Source organism: Plutella xylostella, chromosome 14 (assembly GCF_932276165.1).
Source record: "Plutella xylostella chromosome 14, ilPluXylo3.1, whole genome shotgun sequence".
Classification (NCBI taxonomy): domain Eukaryota; kingdom Metazoa; phylum Arthropoda; class Insecta; order Lepidoptera; family Plutellidae; genus Plutella; species Plutella xylostella.
In genome coordinates, this window is record NC_063994.1 from 1,211,790 (window position 1) to 1,235,441 (window position 23,652).

Genomic DNA, 23,652 nt, shown 5'->3' on the forward strand with positions numbered 1-23,652 from the left:
GTAGTCAATTCATGACATAATTAAATTAATAGTATCACTTATTTAGGAAGGGTTAGGGGAATGTTGGATGTCTTTTCTAAAGGATAAGGGAATGTAGGTTGTCTTTTATATCTTATAGAACTAATCTTGTGCGATGATTAAAAAAAATGGCTTGGCCAAAACAATGTTGGTTGGTAATTTTTCATTTTACTCCAAATAGGTAAAGGTTGTCTCTAGAAATACGTAGAACCACATTTTTGGTTATGACAAGGACCTAAAAGTAATGAACTACACAGAATAGTATTAAATTACCGCCACTAAGATAAACCTGGAGTGAACGATTAGGCGATGATAGGGAAACATCGGAAAACACAAAACTACCTGAATACCCCTTAACGTGACATGGCTTATTCAAAAATTTCATTGGTTTTCTCCCTGAATGGGTTAAAGTTGAAACTGTGGGAAATACATTCCCATTGCTTTAATAAGGGATACCTCTAAGCTGCAGCGTTATTCGTATTACCGCCGGGCGGATTCTGGTTATTATCGGGGCTTCCAGCGGTATTGTTGTTAGGTTCTTGCGGTAAATTCTCCTCTTCTTCTTCCTGTATACCGCACTGCAGTTCATACAATTTAGCGTAAGTTCCACGTAGTTTGATGAGCTCCTTATGTGTGCCTCGTTCTATGACGACTCCTTGGTCGATTACACAGATGATGTCGGCGTTCTGGATAGTGGCTAGTCTGTGGGCGATGATGAGACAGGTTCGCCCTTTGCTCGCCTTGTCTAAAGCTTCTTGGACCACCTTGGAAGCAAAATGTGGTAAGTTAATAAAGGAAATTTTTGAAATAGGTATAACAGGAGGATCACTATTGTTTATAACGAGAGTTGTTACCTATATGTATTCGATATGCTTAATACAACGAGAAATACCTAGTTGTGGTAAGCGCAGTGATTTTTGCAACATAACACCGTTACACCGTGTAGTATATTATAGAGCGTCTGAGACATCCTCTTCCTCATATGTACAGCACGTAGTATATAGCGTGGGACACACTCCGATATACAGGGTTATCATGATAACGTTATGCCTTGGACTCGCGGTATCACTGTGAATGTGAATAGTCTCACTATCTTTGTCCATGAACCATACCTTCTCGCTATGCGTGTCCAGTGCGGAAGTGGCCTCGTCCAACAACAACACGCGCGGGTTGCGCACGAGCGCTCTCGCGATGGCGATCCGCTGCTTCTGTCCGCCAGAGAGCTGGGATGCGCGCGCGCCGATGCGGGTGTCGTAGCCCTGCGGAAGAAGCATAAACACATACTGTACTACCACAATCAAACTTTAATAGCTGTTTTAAAACGAAGTTTGACAGATTTTGTAGATGTTTGACAGCGCCATACACCTGTTAAATACTGTCTAAGTTTTTATGGTAAGGCGCATAAGATTTTATAGATAGTTTGCTTGGAAATTGAAATGGTGTTGTTTTTGAAAATGTTTATAAGGTCAATTTATACAGAGCTGAAGTAACAGTTCCGGCATAGAGTCTAGCTACAATTTAATAATTATTAACTGAAACATTTTCTATGAAAACATCCACACCAAAAGATGACTTTAAATTCAGCAGAAGGATAGGTAGACGAAAATGGCGCCGAATGGACGGCTGAACGGCCTCCGTTGCAGAAGTAGGTATATATAGACATGGACAAATATGGCGGCTTAAACTGGTTATACAAGTTCTAAAAATATCATCGTAAAGTTTTTAATATAAGCTTTGGTATGTTTCATGCTGGCAATATTTAATACTTACATACTTAGCTAGTTAGTAACTTTTGGACGGAGTGTTGTCACGTTTATTAAAAGAAGCCTACGGACTAGGACTAACAAAGACCACGACAAACACTCACAGTAGGCAAAGCAGCAATGAACGAGTGCACATTAGCCTCCTTAGCCGCCTTCACGATCTCCTCAATCGGCACCTCCCTGGTGTTGTCTCCGTACGCGATGTTCTCTGCGATGGTTCGGTCGAAGAGTACTGGTTCTTGAGACACGATGCCCAGGTTCCGGCGGAGGGTGGTCAGACGCATGTCGGAGATTATGCTGTGCTCGTCGAGTAACTGGGATGGAAAGGAAAGTTTAAAAGCACGTTATTTTAGTTTTGCTGTGTATAGTCTCGATGTGGTCGAAGGCAATAAAGCTATCATGAATTGAAGTATAGGTACCTACATAGGTACATAGCATACCTAATAAAAACTTTGATAAAATAATTCGTTACTGTAGAAAATAACACCGTTGAAAACAGGGAGAAGCAATTCAGCCCGCAATCTTATCCACAAAGAAGTGCTTTTTGCAAGTTATTTGATTTTTCTGATGGATGCACGTTTTATAGATAGGTAAGTATGTACTGTACCTCTGGTTTTAATCATTTACAAGAGCAGCTGCATTAATAATGTCTTGCGAAACGGTCATTCTGGACATTTTGCTCAGGAACGACGCTATTCTTTCTGGCTGCTACTTTCACTATAACGAAATACCGTAAACCAGCGGAGTCGGAGAGCGGTGGTAGCTCAGTCGGGAAGGAAAACATCGTGAGGAAAACTGCATAGGTACCTATCTAAATTAAGCACATCTGGATATGTGAACCCACTAACCCGCAGTGGACCAGCGTAATGGTACAAGCTTAGGAAGGCAGTTGAGTCAGGTGCAGGTATTTAGACACCCACAGAGCATAGAATAGAATAGTAAACCATAATGCCCACCTTATAGGCTAAATACGCAATATCAGCTGGCCATGCTAGATAGAACCGTAAAGCAGCTCTAGACTGTCTCCTAAAGCAGTAAACACTTACCACATCCCCCTCATCCGGGTCATACAGGCGCTGCAGCAGCTGTATCAGCGTAGACTTGCCGCAGCCGCTCGGCCCCACCAGCGCCACGCGCTTGCCGCTCGGCACGTCCAGGGACAGGCCTCGCAGCACCTCCACCTCGCGCCGGGTGGGGTAGCGGAACCGGACGCCCGCGTACTGGATGACTACTGAACGACGCTATTCATTCTGGCTGATCCATTCGCCATAGTGAACGACGCTATTCTTTCTGGCTGATCTATTTGCCATAGTGAAATAGTTACCGTAAACCAGCGGAGTCGGAGAGCGGTGGTAGTTCAGTCGGGTAAGCGCCCGCTGTGCTATGCGGCTTCGAATCCCGGCGCTCTTAAGGTGAAAGGGAACCTGCATATCTAAATGTAGCATATCTAGATCTGTGAACCCACTAACCCTCAGTGGAACGGCGTGGAGGGAAATGGTACAAGCTTAGTAAGGCAGTTGAGCTAGGAGGTACTTAGATCCCCCACAGAGCATAGAACCGTAAACCGTAATGCCCACCTTACAGCCTAAATGCGGAAAATCAGCTCGCCATGGTAGATAGATACATAGATAGAACCGTAAACCAGCTCTACTGTCTCCTAAAGCAGCAAACCCACTAACCACATCCCCCTCATCCGGGTCATACAGGCGCTGCAGCAGCTGCTCGCGCCGGGTGGGGTAGCGGAACCGGACGCCCGCGTACTGGATGGCTACTGAACGACGCTATTCTTTCTGGCTGATCCATTCGCCATAGTGAACGACGCTATTCTTTCATAGTGAAATACCGTAAGCCAGCGCAGTCGGAGAGCGGTGGTAGCTCAGTCGGTCGCCTGCTGTGTGATGCGGGTTCGAATCCCGGCGCTGACTGTACCTACACTTTATAACAACGCTCTTACGGTGGAGGAAAACATCGTGAGGAAACCTGCATATCTAGATTTAGCGCATCTAAATAATATGTAAACCTTCTTACCCGCGGTGGACCAGCGTGGTGGGAAATGGTACAAGCTTAGGAAGGCAGCCAGCTACAGTTGAGCCAGGTGCAGGTATTTAGACACCCACAGAGAATATAATAGAACGGTAAACCAGCTCCACAGTGTGTCCTAAAGCAGCAAAACCCCACTAACCACATCCCCCTCATCTGGGTCATACAGGCGCTGCAGCAGCTGTATCAGCGTGGACTTGCCGCAGCCGCTCGGCCCCACCAGCGCCACGCGCTTGCCGCTCGGCACGTCCAGGGACAGGCCTCGCAGCACCTCCACCTCGCGCCGGGTGGGGTAGCGGAACCGGACGCCTTTGTATTGGATGGCTCCTGACGCGATCTGGTGGGGAAGAAGGTGGTCAGTATTTTTAAGTAGAAGTCTTCGGATGTGGATGGTCATTGAGGCGATCTGAAGTATGTTAAGCAGTTGCTCCTGTTTTGTTTTTGCAAGTAAGTTTGTAAGCAATCGTGGAGGGGGGATCGGATCGCTCCTGAGGCTATTTGGGGGAAAGAAAGTCAGTAACTAGGGTTTTTGATGAGGAAAAATGAGGGCGGTGTATTGTAGGTACTCTTTGGTGCTTTACATTATCCTGTACTGAATATTATTTTATTGGCTGGTAATGATACTACTACTCACATAATTCTCAGGGACGCTAGGTGAAGTGGTGCTCTGTACTTTAGGGACTCGGTTCAGCAACGCCAGCACGCGCCCGGCCGCCGACACGGCCGCACTGAAGTTGGGAGCGAAAGCTAGAGCCTGCCCCATCATCCAAGCTCCGAATATAAGCGCCTCTGATACTCTGGAAATTGTTGAAAATAATGACTGTGTTAAAGGATGGAAAAGTATTAGTAAATCGTCTAAGTAAACGTAGCAATAAAAAAATCAAAATTAGCCTGTGAGTTTCGAAATGAAAGGATATATAAATACTTGACTGAACCATATAGTTAACTAATTTAAACTGGTACAATATGAATGGTATTTCCTCCAATAACAATACCAGTAAATAGATACATAAGTGTTGACAAACACAACCTATAGTTTACCCTCAAGCAATATCTAAGCTACTTATTGCTTACTTTAAACCTTGTTAAACATAACTGCACTTACTTGATGGCAGATTTATATTCAATCTCCCTGTTAGCCACGAGGACACCCCCATACCACAGAGATAGGGCATAGCCGGCGACAGGCGCCGTCTGTCCAAACGCAAACACGATCCCTCGGAAACGCACGCCTCTGACCGCTCCCATTCGTTGCTGCTTGCCAGCCTCTTGGTATCTCTTTACTACACCTTCTTCACCACCTGAGTAGAAAATAAATACCAATACAATATTATGTACAGTAAGGAGTAAGGGCGTTCAATGTGTGTTTGGATGCTTTGATGCAATTATCATCAGTTGTATTATTCATGGTATGCTGGTATTTATAAGGTTGTTAAGTGCACGAAAGGAGTATATCCTTTAGTGAATAATTACCTCATGTCCATTTTACCTATATGTCGACTGAGGCTTCTATCTAAATGTCCAATTCTTTCGCCACGGCGACCAACCCTAACTAGCTCTTGAGTCTGTCATCGATACGATAAGTATTACAAAGATTATTTTTGTGTATAGGATACAAAACTAAGTATTTTGTATCATTACATAAACGATACTACCAAATATACTTACAGAACGCGCAAACAGTCCTTATATTCGTGATAGCTTCCGTAGCTATAGTAGTGGCGCGGTCTCCGGATTCCCTCATGGTGTTCAGACCCGCAGCCAAGACCCTTCCTTCGAGCACCACCGCCCCTATGATCATGGGCACGGAAATCAAAGACACCAGTGTCATTTGCCACGTGAAATACATGGACAGAGCTATGCCGATGACGATTGTTGCGCTGGCTTGCATCAGAGCACCTATTCGGGAGCCGGTTGCCTGGAAAGTTTTAAACGTTAATGACAATTGTAAATAAGAAATCTTTATAAATATCCAGAAATAATAATTATTATAGTTAAACTCTCGAGCAATGAACAAGTTCCACTTTTTAACATTTAATAAAAAAATCGAAATAATAACGTTTTAGTTTCTAATATGCGCTGTTAAATGTTCCTCAATAGCTAGCCTTTTCCGTGTAAGAGTGATTTGGTTTTATTGTCCATGGAACTTTTTCATTGCTCGCTAGTGTATCAGGGTATTTTACTTACACCCTGAACAGCTGCTGCATCTGCTGCTAATCTGCCGCATAATGCTCCCACTCCATTTTTAGGATCATCGTACCACGCCATATCTTGTTTCAGCATTGATCTGAAAGCTGCCACCCTAGAGGAAATATTAGATTGTGGCATTAGTAACTAGGTCATTTTGTTTGTTTCCATAATAATAATTCATAATGATTAATGAAAGTAATGATTTTGCGCCATTTTAATGATACTTAAACTAAATTATCACCTCAATCTCTCCGTTAATCGAACTCCAGTGAGATTGAATATGTATATTTGCAAGTAAATTCCTACTCCAGTCCATATCCCGACCAAGAGGAAGAATATTGCAATTTTCGTCGTCTCGCGCATTATGTATTCTGCGTCATTGCTTTGGAACAACTGGAAACATAAATATTTAAATTGAGATTCTGTAAATGTTTAACCATTCATAGGTAAGAAAGAAGTTAAAGACGCTTACCCCATAAGTTTCACCAAACAATATAGCAAACATAGGAAACGACGCTCCCACAGCTATAGCTGCTATGACTCCAATCACCATTAGCCATTTCTCCGGTTCACACAGTTTCATGATCTCCCAATTCGTTGGATCCTTTACTACTTCTTCTTTCTTTTCTGCTTCAGCTTCGTCTTCAGATTCGGACGAAGATCCCTCGCTTTGAATGGATTCTATGGACGCTAGTTTGGCTAGTTTTGGTCGGTGCATCCTTGCAGCTGAAAATATTAATAAAAGCTTATTACTCGTACTTTGTACTTCTTGATTGCGATTACGACCGAGTCGTAGCCAAAGTTATAAATACTGCACCCAACTTACTTTTTCCAGCAGTTTCTGAAAACAAAAATAAAGTAAATTCAATAAGTGTGTTGGTTTATTATGGTATGTAGGTATCAGTAGGTACCATTTTTAATTACTTAATATTATTTTGCATGTCTATCTTCATACTCGTATTAAGTCATATTCTTTCGATTGGCATAGCATATCCATAAATATAAATGTCATTGATAGTACCTACATGCCATAGCAAATACTCACGTCTGGATGCATCGGCGTCTACAGCAGGGGCTGCTAAATTAGGGTCGTTTTCCAGCACGAGGTTGTAATATTTCCCTTTCTGCGCAAGTAGCTCGTCGTGCGTGCCCTCTTCTAATACTTCTCCCTTTTCAATGAAATAAATTTTGTCTACATTCAGAACAGTTGCTAATCTGAAAGAAAGATTTAATTTATTTTCTTGAGTCTGGATGGTCGAATACACAAACACACAAACCTCAAAATGTAGGTTCCTAATCGGAAAAACACGAAGTGTCACTATACCGTGCCTATATCTTACGTACAAAACTAGCCTCGGAGCCATGCAATTTATACTAGTTAAGTGCAAGCACGTGCAGGAAAGAAACAGGTCTTGAATCTCTTACCTATGGCTGACCATGACGGTGGTCCTGCCATGGGCGGCCGCATCTAGAGCCTTCTGCACCTTGGCCTCGCTGTGAGAGTCCAGGGCGGACGTGGCCTCGTCCAACAGCAGGATCTTGGGCCTCCGCACCAGAGCCCTGGCTATAGCTATGCGCTGCTTCTGGCCACCAGACAACTGCGCCCCTCGCTCGCCTATCATCGTGTCGTAGCCCTATAAACGATCCTTCATTATTACTTGTGCGGTTAACTTTTAAGGCCTCTGCTGCGACACCAGGAGCAGATGAGTTCCCTGGATTTTATTATAAACAGCTACAATACAGCATCTGCTCCGTATTTCTACTCTAGCGAAGTGCAGATGCCCTTAGATGAGTTATCATCAAAGGATTAGTTTGATAGTTCATACTAACATCAGGTAGGTTTCTGATGAAGCTGTGGCAGTACGCTTGCTTGGCGGCCACGACGATCTCCTCATCTGTGCAGGACGGGTTGCTGAGCCTGAAAGAAAAGAAGAGCATTTTATATTTTATTCTGTACAGAATAACTTCTGGAGTCAAGAAGATGACCCAATCAAGCTGACCAAACATTGGCCGGAAATCGCTTAGTACATTCACATGCATTAAGAAGAAGACTTCAGGAGTTCAGGTATACCAAATAAGTTTGTAAAAAAAGCAGAGTAGCTTCAAATTGCGATCACAGACAAAGTTACTCACCGAATATTATCCCGAATAGATCCAGCGAACAGGACCGGTTCCTGTCCCACGACCGCTATGTGGGTCCTCAAATGCTTCACATTCATCTGCTTCAGGTCGTGGCCTGACGCCAAGACAGTTCCGGACTCAGGGTCGTACAGGCGCTGGATCAGCTGCAGGACTGTCGACTTCCCGCAGCCACTGGAGCCCACTAGCGCGATTGTCTTGTTTTTAGGTATGCTTATAGATAAGCCGTTGAGGACCTGTAGGAAGAATGTACATTCTTCTTTTGAATTTACGCTGATAGAGTAAGTAAGTACCTAATTTAATTTAGGTTGGTTGTGAAATTTGCAGAAGAAAGCGGGGAGCCTTGGTCAGTAGAATCACTTTTCACGCACAATGTGAGCTTTGAAAACTTTGAAAGCTTGTAAGTTTTGCGTATCTTGCAGTGTTGATACTGATGTCAGTATAAACAATACTCTCCAACCCACCTGAACATCAGCCCGAGCAGGATATCTGAAGTTTACATTCTTGAACTCGATATCCCCGTGCAGTTCTGGCCTGCTGCCCTCTGTAGACAGGCTGTCGATGTCCGGCTTGCGATCCAGGACGGTGTAGATGGCGGCTGCGGACGCCCTCGCGTTGGCCATGGTTTCCAGGTGAGGGGACGTGAGCCCCACGTTCTGAGCGCCTTGGAGCACGCTGAAGAATACCTGGGAAAGGGCTTCGTGGAGTCAAGGGTTACCTAGGAAAACTTCGAACGTGTCTTTAAGATTCTTGTTGGTGTATAGGATATATAGGCTGATCCATTCAGATGAGACTTTTGTCTCAAGCTTGTGTAGAACTTATTATGAGTTTTGTCATTCTTTTACCGTTTGCAATGCCTTTACTAGATCTTTATCAAATCATCTTTATTACAGTGCTCTTCATAGCATATCCGTGATAATCCCTAGAGCTGGTCTAGCGCTGAGAGGTCACAACCGCGGTGAGAGGATTATCCAGCCAGAATAGTTGTCAGTAAACCTTCTTCTATCCTGGACTCCCAGTGGCAAAACCACAAACTAAACACATCAACTTACAATCATGAGCACAGCGGGCGTATAAACCGGATACGTCTCATGCCGGCTGTCGATGATCAGCCCCACTCCGTACCAGAAGGCGAGAGCGTAGGTCGCGTAGATGATGAACCACATGATGCCGCTGCCGATGCCGGCCCACATGCCCTTCTTGCTGCCCGTCTTCTTGGTGGGCTCTAGCCGGTCACTGTACCTGAAGGAAGAGAAAGAGATAAAGATAAAGAAGCGTTTATTTGACACACTGACAACAACAACAAAAATATAGACTGACAGCTGCTGTTTAGAGCGTCAAAAAGGCATAAGCTCAGCATGTGCAAAGAAGCAAATTTATTCAGCACTTCATATACAGGATGTTGCAAAAACGGTATACTAAGCCGAAACCAGCATGTGCAGCATGTTATATTTAGATTCGGGCTTAGGCCCGAATCTGAAATCAGAATTCCAAAATTCGCGAGCAATACGCGAGCGTTAGTATACTCTTTTTGCAACATCCTGTATTCGATGAGTATTTAAACCAACAACTGAAACACGGATTATAAATTTATTGCTGTCTTGATTTCATATGTTTGGTACCTACGTGCAACCAATGGTGATATGGGTTTTGCCGAACGGTCGGTCTTTTAAATATTAATTTAGTTAGGCACATAAAATATTATTATTATACCTTTTAATTTCTTTCTCCTCTCCCCCGAAGGCCACCACAGTCCGTATGGAGGACAGCACCTCCTCAGCTATCACTCCGGCCACGCTATACGCGTTCAACTCTTTCCCAGTGAGACTTGATTGTACCTGAAAGATAGGTAAAGCAATAAATTAGTTATTGGATTTTTTGAGAATGCGATGGAACACTTTCTTTTATGGAATCGCGAACTGAAAAGCCTGGCACAGTGTCAAACAACCTAGTATGCCTACTAATATAATAAGATACCGAATAATGCATATTAGGTACATATCGCCATCGACGCGGAAAAGGTAAGAAGGTGGGCGTAGGTAGTTTTATAACTTCGGAAATAAACAATCGATTTTTTGTTCTCATTAAGAAGAACTCACAGCAGCAACAACAGCAGTAGACAGTATAATCACGGGCGCGCACGACAGGATCACCGCCGTCAGCTTCCACCCGTAGAAGAAGGAGATCACGACGGAGGTGGTGAACGACTGCACGAGGTACACGAACATGGGCACCTTCTCGCCGATGCCTTCGCGAAACTTCTCCACGTCACTGGGGGAAGGAAATAGAAGATCAGTAGGTTTAGAAAACAAAAGAAGATCAGTTTTACGAAGAAATTACTCTTGATTTACTCTGGATTGTACATTATTATCGAAATCAGCCGAAAACATTTTTTACTGCTTGCTGGACATAGACTTCTTGCAAGGAACTCCACAACACTCTGTCCGTGGCCTTACCACCTAAATACTGGCAGCTCAGGCTACATTTCTACCGTCGATCCAGACATCCAGAGGGCTGGATAGAGTTTGATAATAGAAGAAACCAGAGAGAAATTGAAACCAGTACTGGACAATTACTACATCAGATCTTTTCACTTTTTATGTCAAATAACATTTTGCAAAATATAGGTACAGTTCCCCAAAATTGATAATGCACATAGAAATCTTCGTCATTGTTCGGCAACGGTCGTATTCCCGAGCGTTAGAAAACTATTATGTATTTAGAGTGGTTAAGTGCATTTTCTTCATGAAATTTTAGTAGAATTATGTAATTGGTGCTAAAAGAGATAATTGATTTATCAGTAACGAAATTTGATTCGATAATTCATAATATTCCATAATATTAAAATTTACTTCGAAAATGTTACAGTAGGTACTTTTCAAGTGTCTTACTGAAGCTGATGTAAAGATGGATGAAAGAAGGTTTGAATAACACAAGGTTTATATTATAAGGAGAAATGGGTTTCAAACACAGGTTTATATTAACATTTTTAAATCTCAGTTCAAAAGTATTTACAGCACTGATTATTTCACATTAATAAAAATGTTTACATTAAAATCTCAGTTCAAAAGTATTTACAGCGCTGATCATTCACAATAATATTACAATTACAAACTTGGTCTTTTGGGTGTGGCTTTATTGGCAAAGTGAAGTCTATCAATGTGATATATATTTTATTCTTAAATGTGCCTCATAATATGGCATCGTCAAAAATAATTAAAATTGAAATTAAATTCACATTTGAAAAAAATAACAAGAACGATGTGTAATTGCAGCTCTTTATAATTCCACAAAAGTAATTTTGATCTTGACCTTGAGACCCATGACTGATCGGTGACAGCCACCGACCGCCCAAATTGTTTTCGATTATGTGTCACATGATATTGACTACTATTTCTTTCGAACAAGGATCAAAATGCAAGCGCTCAATGATTCGGGTGTTTCCGGGAATACGACAGTTTGCGAAGATTTGCATGCGCATTATTAATATGGGAGAACTGTAAGTAACTATGAATAAAGTTGTACTTACTCGGATACTTTAGTTGCGAAGTTCATGGTAGTGTTGAGGTCGTACCACGAGATGTCTTGCCGCAACACGGCGCGCAAGAATCGGTCTTTCACTCGATCGATCTGAGAAAATACATATCATTAAGTGCGCTGAAACCTCCATGATACGATGATAGGTATCATCAGTTTTAATACAGTCCACTGAATAGACACTAGAAACACCTAAGTAGGTAATCCTCTCAAAAGAGAGTATGCCTATACCTTGCTTTTTTTCATCCAAACCAATACCGTCTATAGTTATAATAATGGTCGTCGCGTCGACTTAGCGGCTGAAGAGCCATTTCTGTCCCTGCCACTTTAGCATTGTATTTATTTAGCATTATAGGGCATTGACAAAATCTAGAGCGCGTACAGTATACGATTTGTATCCGTGATGAAAGGATAAGTCATTCAGAATATAGCGTCATCTGCAAATTGCCCAGGTTGCACTAAACGTAAATATAAGTACAGTTAACACGAAGACGCAAAGTCTATGCAAGGTTTTCTGACCAGGTAGTTATTTGTAAAGATGCAAGGCCCCCTGACCTGGTTGAGCGCGGCGTAGTTGAACAGGTCGATGCTGATGGCGGCCACGATGAACTGCAGCAGCGAGAACACGATGCAGCCGATGCCGAACGCCTGCGAGTCCTGGATCAGTTGGAGCCGGTTCACCTCTCTAGACGCGTTGGTCCTGTAAACAAGGAGACAAGTTTTAGCATTGTTTCAAAGGAACTGCATTATTTACTGTACTTATTACATGTCCGGCATACCCTTGGACCTGGCAAATTCTTGCACCAAAATAAAAATGAAACTGGCTAGCCGTTTAAGAAGAAAACCAGATTCAGTCAGACCAGTTAGAAATACGTGCCCCAGAGGTTCGTGCAAATGCGTTGGTCCTGTAAACAAGGAGACAAGTTTTAGCATTGTTTCAAAGGAACTGCATTATTTACTGTACTTATTACATGTCCGGCATACCCTTGGACCTGGCAAATTCTTGCACCAAAATAAAAATGAAACTGGCTAGCCGTTTAAGAAGAAAACCAGATTCAGTCAGACCAGTTAGAAATACGTGCCCCAGAGGTTCGTGCAAATGCATAATTACTCTCGGATGTCTATCCGATGGATGCCTTAATAATTTTTATTAAGTATGTATTGTTACTCACAGGACCTTCCCTCCGCCGAACCACTCCATGGTCAACGTCTTGGTGGAAGTGTTGGTCATGACGGAGCGGTCTATGAGCAGCGTGGTGAACTCGCCGTAGATGATGGTCCCGACCGGCACGAACAGCCCGTTGATGGTCGCCAGCACGCAGCCAATCATGAGCATGCTGATCTCCCATGGTGTGGCGAACCTGAACTGTAGAGCGAAATATAGGTGACTAGCTGTTTCCACGAGCTTCGCTTCACCTTTAAAAGTTTTGCCATGAGAATTCCGCGACAAAAAGTAGCCTATGTTCTTTTTCAGGGGACCATCTGTATACCAAATTTCATTCAAACCCGTTCAGTAGTTTTGGCGTGAAAGAGTAACTAACCACACTGTGACTTCCAATTTCATGATTAAATTACATGAAAAGAAGCATTTGGCTGTTTTTTGGTATTTAAGTAATACAGTTAGCTATTGGTACTGTGGGCTAGACAGAAGTGCATTATTGCATCCAATCCATCCAATTAAACAGTCACTTCCAAACACGAACAAAAAAACTGATAAAGAAGTACTCACTAATTTGAAGAAGGAAACTGGGGGTATCTGATTTAAATCCTCCTGGCTGTAAAAGAAGACAAAAGTGCGTTAGTTTCTGTTTATTTCAGTTCTTACCGTAAATTATTTAACAATAATTAGTTATATTAAAATTCATGAGAGTCTATCAACAAACTTTAAAAAGGTGCGGTTTTCGGGAAACTCAACGAGAATCGAACATATTTTCCGCAGCTTGCTTATGCTATAATATGAATTCACATCACATGGCAGGTAGGTAAGCATATTACATGTAAATCTAGATGGCAATGGTTTGTTGTTGCTTCAACAGTTAACAAAAGTATTTTTTAAACGATCCCTAACAACTCTCAACAAGGTCTACAAAAATGCTACGAGCTACGATATCTCGTAGCAATGCGCTACGGAGTCCCTGCTACGAAAAGTTGCTACGGGGTGGCGTAGGCCTGTGACGCGAAAATTTGGATCCCCCATATTTATTCTTTTACAAAGGTTATGTAGGTAAGTTCTTACTTATAATATACTTGGGTAATTAATATTATACATAGTATCATTTTCAATGTACTCGTAAATCCTTTAGTGTTCCTTTTATCTAGCTATACATTACAGGGGTCTATAATTTTACACCTACATTTAAAATAACAAAACACATAACATTCCAACTTACTTCTCCTTGTTAAAAGCCTTCTCAGCGAAGTAGGCTTGTTGCTGGGCGAGGCTGCTGATAGTGAGCGAGTTCTGGCGCCGACTGAAGGTGTACGTCGACAAAGGTGTCTCACTCAGCCTGCGCGTCCCTTGGTAACGAGTCAGACTCTTGGCCGACTCATCGCGTTTCATTCTCGACTACCCTCTGTGGAGACAAGTTCATGTTTTACTGTAAGTACTACCACTACAAACTTTAAACACTGTTTAAGAGGTGTTTAAAACGAAATTTTACAAATTTTGTATGCGTGTGACAGCGCTAAATACCTGTTAAATATTTTATTTTATTTTATTTTTTTTACCACTACAAACTTTAAACACTGTTTAAGAGGTGTTTAAAACGAAATTTTACAGATTTTGTATGCGTTTGACAGCGCTAAATACCTGTTATATATTGTCTTAAGTTTTATGGTAAGGCCGTTAGCGTTACGGAAAGTGAACTTAAGATCTCAGGGGGTCACTCTCAAGATGAACAAACGAACAAGAACTGTCAATCAATCGGCACATTTGATACAAGATAGAGTCGAGGTCAGCGCTGCAGTTTTGTTTCTCCTAAGCTTCGGAGCGCCGCGCTAGGTTTGTTCGTCCATGTAGTGTGGCTTGCACGAAAAGGTTAACCAAAATAAAATGTATGATCTCTTGCTCTGATACTATACTGTCAGAGCGAACCAGCGATAGATTTAATTACAATTAAATATTTGGTGCAGGTCACCTTTAGAGAGCGATGCTGCGTAGGTATGAGTAGATGAATTACGGTTCTTGATAAAGTGGTACTTATAGTAAGCCGTAGCGATGCTCAGGGTTTTCATTCTAAACCACTTTGGTTCTACTATGGCCACATCCATAAACTTAAATTATGTAAAATGAAAATTTTCTATATATGGCTAAAATAAGGCGCTTCTTAATTCGCTATTAAACTTGGGGCTGACCAGATATATCTGTGGCAGAATGTACCCCATTTATACTTACTAAAAATTAAATGTTCACAGTAAATAAACGTATGGATTGTGTGAATGGAACTCTCATTGTGAATGAGCAAACGAAGAACATCGATTTATGAGTCGTGATTTATGTGACGTAATTCTAAAACCTACCTACGTTGTACCTAATAGTATCTACGTTGGTATTGGAGGAAAAATTTTATACTCACACCTAGTCCTGATACTATCTAATGTGGCATATTCACAATATATATCGTTTACCTACTCATCGCAGTACCACCTGTTCATCAGAAATTATGATGACGTAGCTAACTAGAAAATAATGTAATAAGTAACTATTAATTTTATTATGTACCTAAGTACTTGCTTAGATATTTTCACGGTTTTTCCCCGCAAAGTATTTGTGTAATTAAGTTCCAACCGCGAGTAGTAGGTACGTAGGTACCGTATAAATTATCAATCAGATTTAAATATGGGTACTTGGTAAATTCTTATACAAGAGGTGTATTTATAGGAAAAAAATATAAATCCTACTTATACCCAAGTAAGGAGTAAGTACACTACTTTGTGGTTTGAACTCTATACTTACTAGTGCCCACATCTAGAATCTAGATCTACCTAAAGTATATTCAGGAATCCCTACCGGAATAGCACTCGAAAGATGAATTTGCTTCGACGGTATTCCCAGGTACTCCCTAATACAATTGATATCTACTTACAGAATACTCCATCAGGGGAGGACCAGTTTTAAAGACCCTGAACCGCCACTTGTCTATCTTCTGGCGCCCTATTTTAACAATGACGAGACCATCATCATCGTCCACTGATAGATACTCGGCTATCCTCATCCAGGCACTGCCAGTTTATCTATCTCCAAGGTCGTCGGTTCATCGGAACGAAGGGTGTCCCAGTCCGTGGTCTCCACTCGAGAACCAGTTACCCATCCGGTCTTCGGTTCCTCGGTATTTATGACCCGCCTACTATTTAGTGAAACCTGTACCACTTCGGCTTGCAGATTTTAAGAGCTATGCCGGTTACTTGAGCTCTGTTTTTACAGGATATTTTCAGTATACTCGTACGTACCTACTTTTCCTCTTTCTTCTTACAATATAAGTATTGTTATTAATCATTGATTGCAGATATTTGATCATTTGGATGTGAACTATCTAAGATTAGTTTTATAAATCGTTATCAGAATCATAGCTGATCAGCGTTCTGAACAATTCTGTATTTATTTTAGGAAGGTATTGGGTACTAAAACGTAGTTTTCTTTTCTCTTTGCTGGGTACCTGTATAATTTTTGACATTGAAAGACAACCATAACATGACCATAAGCATGCCATAAGCATTTTTTTTATATTTTTCTCGGACCCTGGATTGGAAGCACATTGGAAGAGTCAAAATGAAGGCAAAGATATTATATATATTAGGTACTTATTCTAAAGCTTTTGAGGTGTCGTGGCGTGGTCGAGGGGGGTGTCCGAAACCTTACTTAAGAAATAATACTTTGCTGGATAGAAGCGGTCAGTGCTCATGTGGAAGATGAAGGAAAACATCGTGAGGAAACCTACATTGTACTCATTCCAAAATGGCGATACGGCTCGCGACCTATCACGTGAAATGCGGTTGGCTGGCTGCGAGTCACCTCTGACTACTCCTTCCTGTATACAGATGTATATAGGTACTTTATTGCATGTATTTTTACCTGAATAGGAATGTGAAAAAAATATTTAAGAACCTACCTAACGTTATAATTTAGTGTGTTTCGAAATATTCCTATAAAAATATATACGGTACGGTACAGTATATGACAGTTTTATGATAAGCGGTCAGGCATGCATGGCGTAGCGTTTCAATCATAATGCAGTATGAAATTGGATTCCGGTTTTTCCGATGACTCGTTAACACCAGCTGTCGTACTAAGCCACCATTTTGGCCTACTATTTACCTATACCTCTTTTGCAATCTCCTGAATATTATGCACAAGTTAATAATAAAATTATATTAGGTATGTGCCCGCGAACTTCGCTAAGCCTTAAAAAGTTTTCCGTGGGAATTCCGTGATAAAAAGTAGCCTATGTTCTTTCTCAAGGTCTAGACTATATTAATCTATAGGTATTTTCCGAGCAGCAGTCTCGAAGGAAAGAATACGCCAGATGATTGCCGACCTCCGATAGGAGATAGTACCCAAGAAGAAGACTATATTTATACCAAATTTCATTCAAATCCGTTCAGTAGTTTTGGCGTGAAAGAGTAACAGACAGACAGACACAGTTACTGTCGCATTTATAATATTAGTAGTTAGGATAAAATTTAAAACAACCTCATTCATACACGACCGCCACTTGCTGTCCCACAAATGTTAGCAATAAGATACTTGCTCATAAACACTGAATGTAACATTTAAGTAGGTACTAACTACCAATACATTACAATTTTAATCAATCTCTGTGGAAAGCCCTGCCTGCTGTAATCAGTCAAATCATATCGAGTTTCCTCCTACTGAAGTAGGTAAGTACCTAAGTATCTATTGTTTAAGTTTAAAATAAATATTAGTAAAACAAAGTAATTATCCAATAATAGTGTAATAGGTAGGTAACACGATGATCTAATTATTACTTAACTATTTGTTACAATTTACGTAGATAAAATCGCTCCTGAAACTTTGCAGCCCGAAGTCAGAGTGACCATTATTGACCGTTGTCAATAATGGTTTCTACCGAAGAACTGATACTACTAATATAAGCTGTTACAATGAAAGAGTACAATGATTTCGAGTGTTAACATGTCGACTGTCAACCTCTACCTACATAGTCACTGTAAAATTACATAAACATCATCCATCAGGCACCAAAATGGCTTCCTGCTAACCCCGTGCACAACATCACCACACCACATCACGAGTTCAGTTTAATTAGGTCTAGCCCACACGAAACCAGATCAAGGGCTCCAACCAGACTGATCTGCTTATCCACACACGCGACCAGGCAATCCCGACTGCGACAGAAAATTAAACTACGGGCATAATAATCAGAATATACACCTAAAGAAGAATAGCTGCATAGACGCCAGCGCCCCCACAAAAGTCGCAGAACCGTCTGCAGAATTAAAATAGGATATTGTCACTGGCCAAGTGTTTGCTGCCAGTACAGCTATTCTTATTAGAGACAATCTTAATTAATGGTGAGGGATATTGGGTCTTATTTTAGCGGGGTTAGGTGCTGTGTGGGTTGGGTGGTCCGTTTCATTCACGTTTTGGACGTCAGTGCATATGATTGCAGTGAGGCAGGTGAGGTTATGTAACGTGGAGTGGAATGAGCGAAGCGCGGTTGTAGACATAGACATTCGACGCTTTTTTGTTTCGTTTCCTGTGACGTCATAGTCGTGACGCAATCGTCATTTGTTTCGCTTTAGGGTGGGGGTGATAGCTTGTAGGCTTTCTGTCTGAACTTTTGCGGAATGGGGATGGAAAAGCGTGGTTAGGGGTTGCGAAACTGATTAGTTACCGCTGGTGGTTAGGTAATAAGTAACTTATGTAGGATAGATTTATAAGTAAGTAAGTAGTTGGTGTTAAGTTTTGCTAAATATTGTAAATTTGATGAAGCAATTATAAACTAACTACCTAATACCTTGTTACATAATTAAGTGAGGTTTGTAAAAACTAAAAATATCTTTACGTCGAGATAACATACTGAAAACGAAATACTTAATTGATTATTTATTCAATACAGTTTATATCGGTCACATTGTCCTGCCCTTCCTTAATTTACTGATCAAAATTTTATTTAACTACTCAGTGTAAGTAAGTACCTAACATAGAAACCCCCCTTTATCTACAAAATAATGTTGAAGTAAAACTAGTTTGAATGAGCGCATAATATGAAACAAACTCAAGATAAAAAAACGTAGTCGAATCCTAGTTTTGTTTAGGTGATCACTGATCACGGCTATACAAATAGAGAGATAGAATATTCTTTATTTGTACACACACATGAAAATGACTTAAATACTAACACATGTACAAAAATGGCGGTCTTAAATTAAAGCTCTATGTCAGTCATAGTTAAATTTAAGTATAAAGTATTCAGAACGTTGATCGGGACAAAGTGTAATAAAAAGAGTTATGGAATGAATTTACTTAGTCATGTAAAACAGGGCGACACGCCGCCGCCGTCGGGCGTCGCGACGACGCGGCTTCGGCTTAGATTTATAATATACTAACAAGATAGGGGTATCGTGTCTCATACGAAAACAAAGCAAATAACTTTACAATTAAGTTTACTCTCAAACCGTTTTTAGTTCAACTGTGGTTCAACCTATTTCTATTTCTATTCTATTCTCTGTGGGGGTAACAGTACCTGCACCTGGCTCTCTCGAAATGGAACCTTTGTGCATATCCCCAAGGTCTAAACTGCCTTCCTAAGCTTGGACCATTTTCCCACCACGCTGGTCCACTGCGGGTTGGTGGGTTCACATATCTAGATATGCAGGTTTCCTCACGATGTTTTCCTTCACCGTAAGAGCGATGGTATACATTGTACTTTTAAATTCAGAAAAGAACTCATTGGTACATGTCAGCGCCGGGATTCGAACGAATCCCGGCGCTGGCGCGCATCAATCATCATCATTATGTGTTTCAACCTATGCTCTGTTCATTATTCGAAATCCCATATATATTTGACGACTGCAAAGGAAAACCAACTTTACTTACGGACATAAGGAAACGTCAAAAATACAATAACATAGTGGAAGCTCTATAATGACAACCATTACCAATGAATAAAGTCACAAATCATCTATTCGAACCAATGACAAAGGAATAAAGAGAGGACCTGGCATAAAAATCTGTACTTAAAAATATATCGTCGTCTCTTTTTAACTTATTGGTGTTATCGTACGTAAAAAAGGACAACAGTAGTTTTGTCTTTGCCTAAAATTACAACATTGCGACCGGTCGCCATGTTGATTGACATCCAAACACAAGGTACTTCAGCTGTCAAACAATTTGTTTATTTACATTTTTCAAGAAAACCGCCGCCATTTTAATTGAAACCAAAGTTTAGGTAAGCGCATTTTTTTCGTGGATATGCCATGTCCTCTTTTTATTCCTTTGTCATTGATTCGAACTAATTAAAAATAAGAGCTCAGTGTTAGAAATAGGGGGTCCATCTAGTTCGCATTAAAATATCGTTGTAGTTGTGTATAAAGGGGGTGATTCAAGGGCCCTTACGGCTTACTGTACTACTTTTGCAACACCCTGTATAAGTACTTAATTAGGACTAACGCTGGGTAGACTTTACTGTCTAAGGACCCTTATAATAAATTATAATAAACTAGCTGTTCCCGCGCGCTTCGCTTCGCCTTAAAAAGTTTTCCCGTGGGAATTCCGGGATAAAAAGTAGCCTATGTTCTTTCCCAGGGTCTAGACCGTATGTATACCAAATTTCATTCAAATCCGTTCAGTAGTTTTGGCGTGAAAGAGTAACAGACAGACAGACAGACAGACAGACAGACACAGTTACTTTCGCATTTATAATATTAGTTAGGATTAGGATTAGTTACGATGTATATGTCGCAGGCAACTGGTTTAATCTCCTGTTTGATTGAACCACTAGCCCGTTCATTGGATGGCGCTATTCAGTTGTATGACTGAAGGACAACTCGTCAAGTCGTTGATTGTAACGTTCGACGTCTTGACTGAACGTCCTTCAGCGAAGTCGTTGAATGGGATATAGTATAGCAACTTTGTAATGTCTGGTTAGGGTGAACATCACCAGACAAGAGTCAACAAAAAGACTATGTTACAACGCTCTTATCTCACAAATTAACTAAACAATAACAATAAACGTACCTTCATATTATTGTTCATAATTATCCAGTTTCGTCACTTTTTTTCTTTGAAACTATCCGCCCGCGGCGTAATAATAGTAATAATATCCATGTTGTCACACTATTTTAACACAAATAACGCACTTTAAAGCTAATTTATTTGCATAAAACTAACAATATAGGTGCTTTTTGTGTCAGCTGTTCGCTGTTAGACGCCATATTTGTTTTATTCACCACATGACTGATTTTAAGTCAGCTAACTAGTTGGACGTTTTGTGACGCTTGTACATTCAACGTTCGGCCTAGTCATACAACTGAATAGCGTCATCCAATGAACGGGCTAGCGGTTCAATCAAACAGGAGATTAAACCAGATGCCTGCGACATATACATACATATTATAGGTACTTATGTCAATTAACTTCAGAGGTAGATAGTAACTAGGTATAAATAATATCAAAATTCAGAATCGTTACTAAACTTTCTGTCCGTAACGTAGGTAAGTTAAGTACCGATGTTCCTAATTTTTACTAAGGACTAAGTACGTATCTACTTAGTTATAGTTAGGTTCACGATAATTATGTTTTTTCCCCACAGGATTTCTGACGCACTTTCGTTAGACAACGGTAAAATTCATAATTTTGAACAAAGCCTGCCTACCTGACTGGTAACTAAGTACTCTACCCGCAGCTACGAGGGGCGTGGTAGAGCATAAGCTGTGTATGTTACAGCTAATGATATCAAACACGATAGACCACAGGTTTTATCCCCTTCTGTCACAACTCATGACACGTGAAGTGCCCAATATTTCACACATGGAACATTACTAGCTGTTCGCGCGCGCTTCGCTTCGCCTTAAAAAGTTTTCCCGTGGGAATTCCGGGATAAAAAGTAGCCTATGTTCATTCAGGGTCTAGACCGTATGAATACCAAATTTCATTCAAATCCGTTCAGTAGTTTTGGCGTGAAGGAGTAACAGACAGGCAGACAGACACAGCTTTACTTTAGCATTTATAATATTAGTTAGGATAAAACTAGGTAGGTACGTGAAGTTAGCGCTAACTTTGCGACTGGAGATGAATGGCAGATATGTTTTTCCATTAGGAAAGTAAGACCAAGTTCGTGATTGTTGCTTACTAAATATTATATTTGGTGGTGGCACTAAACTGTTGCAAAGTTATCTTTGACGGACTCTAACTAAAGGTACCTACTTACAAAAAAAAACAGATATTTCATAATTAGAATCTAGGTGACTCTTTGTGAATTAATCGTGGGTCTATCAACTCTATCATAATCAAAACACCGGTAGGTGTAAAGTGCAGAAATCCTGCCCAGCCTACCCCGAAAGGGTTTATATCCCAGCAAGCGTAAGTGTTTATGTTATAGTCAGAAAGAAATACAAAATAAAGTAAGGCTTAAGTTAGATAGAGAGGTACAATGCAGTAGTGAGCCCAAAGAAAATATTGTTGGCAAACGGCCAAATGGCTTTGCTTTAACAACACACTGGAAATCACGCTACTATGAGCCTTCAATTTCTGCTGGCCTGCAAAATTAATGACACTGAAGATACTTTACACCTATTTTTAATAAGGTAAGTGCACGATGAAAAATTATAATTATCAATACCTATCATCATTATAATTTCCGCCTACACAATTCTCCTTGGCTATTGTCTAAAAATAACAACCAGTTATATTTAACGCCAAAAAAATACAATCAGAAACCGCAACTCACCCTGTATTCTGTAGAAGTTAGTATTGTGGTAACACCTCAAGGTGATCGTGAGGGTTTGGGCACTTGTAACCAGTGTTGCTTCCTTCATATGGGGGTTTTCGAACGGTTCCCGCGGATTTATTCGCGGGAAATGGCGGGTGACAGGAGTGTTTCCCCGGCGGTGGTTGGCACAACACTGCCTGTTTTTTGGCATAACGCGGCTTGGCGCTTGGCATAGGGCCCGCCTGAGACAGCTTAGCACTCTTGTGAGCATTTTTGTATGGGCAATTTGTTTTACACCCGAATTAAAAAGTCGTTGGTGTAAGATTGATGTAGGTACAGGTTACCTATAGGTGCAACTTATGGTTTATGGAACTATGTATCTTATGTAAGCCAAAAGGGTGAGTAAGCTCGTCATTCTGAAAACTTTTGATCAACAATCCCGCTCCATACTTTCTACGAGCGGGTTTGTCTTGGGACTCGACAAAATTATTCACTGACGAGCTCTGCCGAATATTCCTCTACACTCTCGTATTCGCTACGTCTTGTGTCGTTTCGAGTCAGTAGCGCGCGAAACTAACTAAACAGTTACCATAGTAGGTAGTAGGTATTGTAAAAACACGTTTAAAGTTGGTTTGGCTGGGGATGGGTCATTAACTTTTTATACTTAACTTCGCAAATGAAACCACAGTTATGCGTAAAATTACAGATTTATTTCATTGAAAAGATGACACAAATTGTTTATAAGTAACTTTTCTACGAATAGTAGGTAGGTATGTACAAAAGCTGAATATTTCAATATTTTTATTGTTAAACAATCGATAGACGGTTTAAATCTATTATCCATATTATCAAATAAACGAGTAGGTAATTTAACTGCTTGGTAAAAAAAATATACAAAATCATTGTGAAAACAATAATTGAAGTCACGGTAAATGAAAAATTACATTATTTATTTATGATTAAGTACAAAACGAATTCATGTCGATTCATGAAAGTTAAAAAAAGATTTCATTAGGTACTGTAAATTGCACTTCTGTAACTTAAAATAAGTTTAC

At 40.7% G+C, this 23,652-nt stretch overlaps 1 protein-coding gene across 1 annotated transcript; it reads right to left on the bottom strand.

Moving 5' to 3' along the window:
• Positions 1-291: 291 nt before the first annotated feature.
• Positions 292-23,048, bottom strand: LOC105386688 (multidrug resistance protein homolog 49). The gene is made up of 25 exons (XM_048625504.1): positions 22,616-23,048; positions 14,078-14,260; positions 13,417-13,462; positions 12,860-13,053; positions 12,243-12,387; positions 11,680-11,780; positions 10,250-10,421; positions 9,864-9,988; positions 9,203-9,392; positions 8,615-8,836; positions 8,145-8,386; positions 7,842-7,929; positions 7,437-7,645; positions 7,057-7,226; positions 6,838-6,852; positions 6,484-6,737; positions 6,253-6,404; positions 6,009-6,123; positions 5,490-5,739; positions 4,927-5,122; positions 4,456-4,618; positions 3,964-4,158; positions 1,886-2,095; positions 1,131-1,277; positions 292-782 (listed from the first exon to the last, which is right to left on the bottom strand). Exons 2-25 carry the CDS (start codon positions 14,245-14,247, stop codon positions 477-479), a joined length of 4,077 nt encoding a protein of 1,358 aa, XP_048481461.1. The 5' UTR covers positions 14,248-14,260; positions 22,616-23,048; the 3' UTR covers positions 292-476.
• Positions 23,049-23,652: the final 604 nt, after the last annotated feature.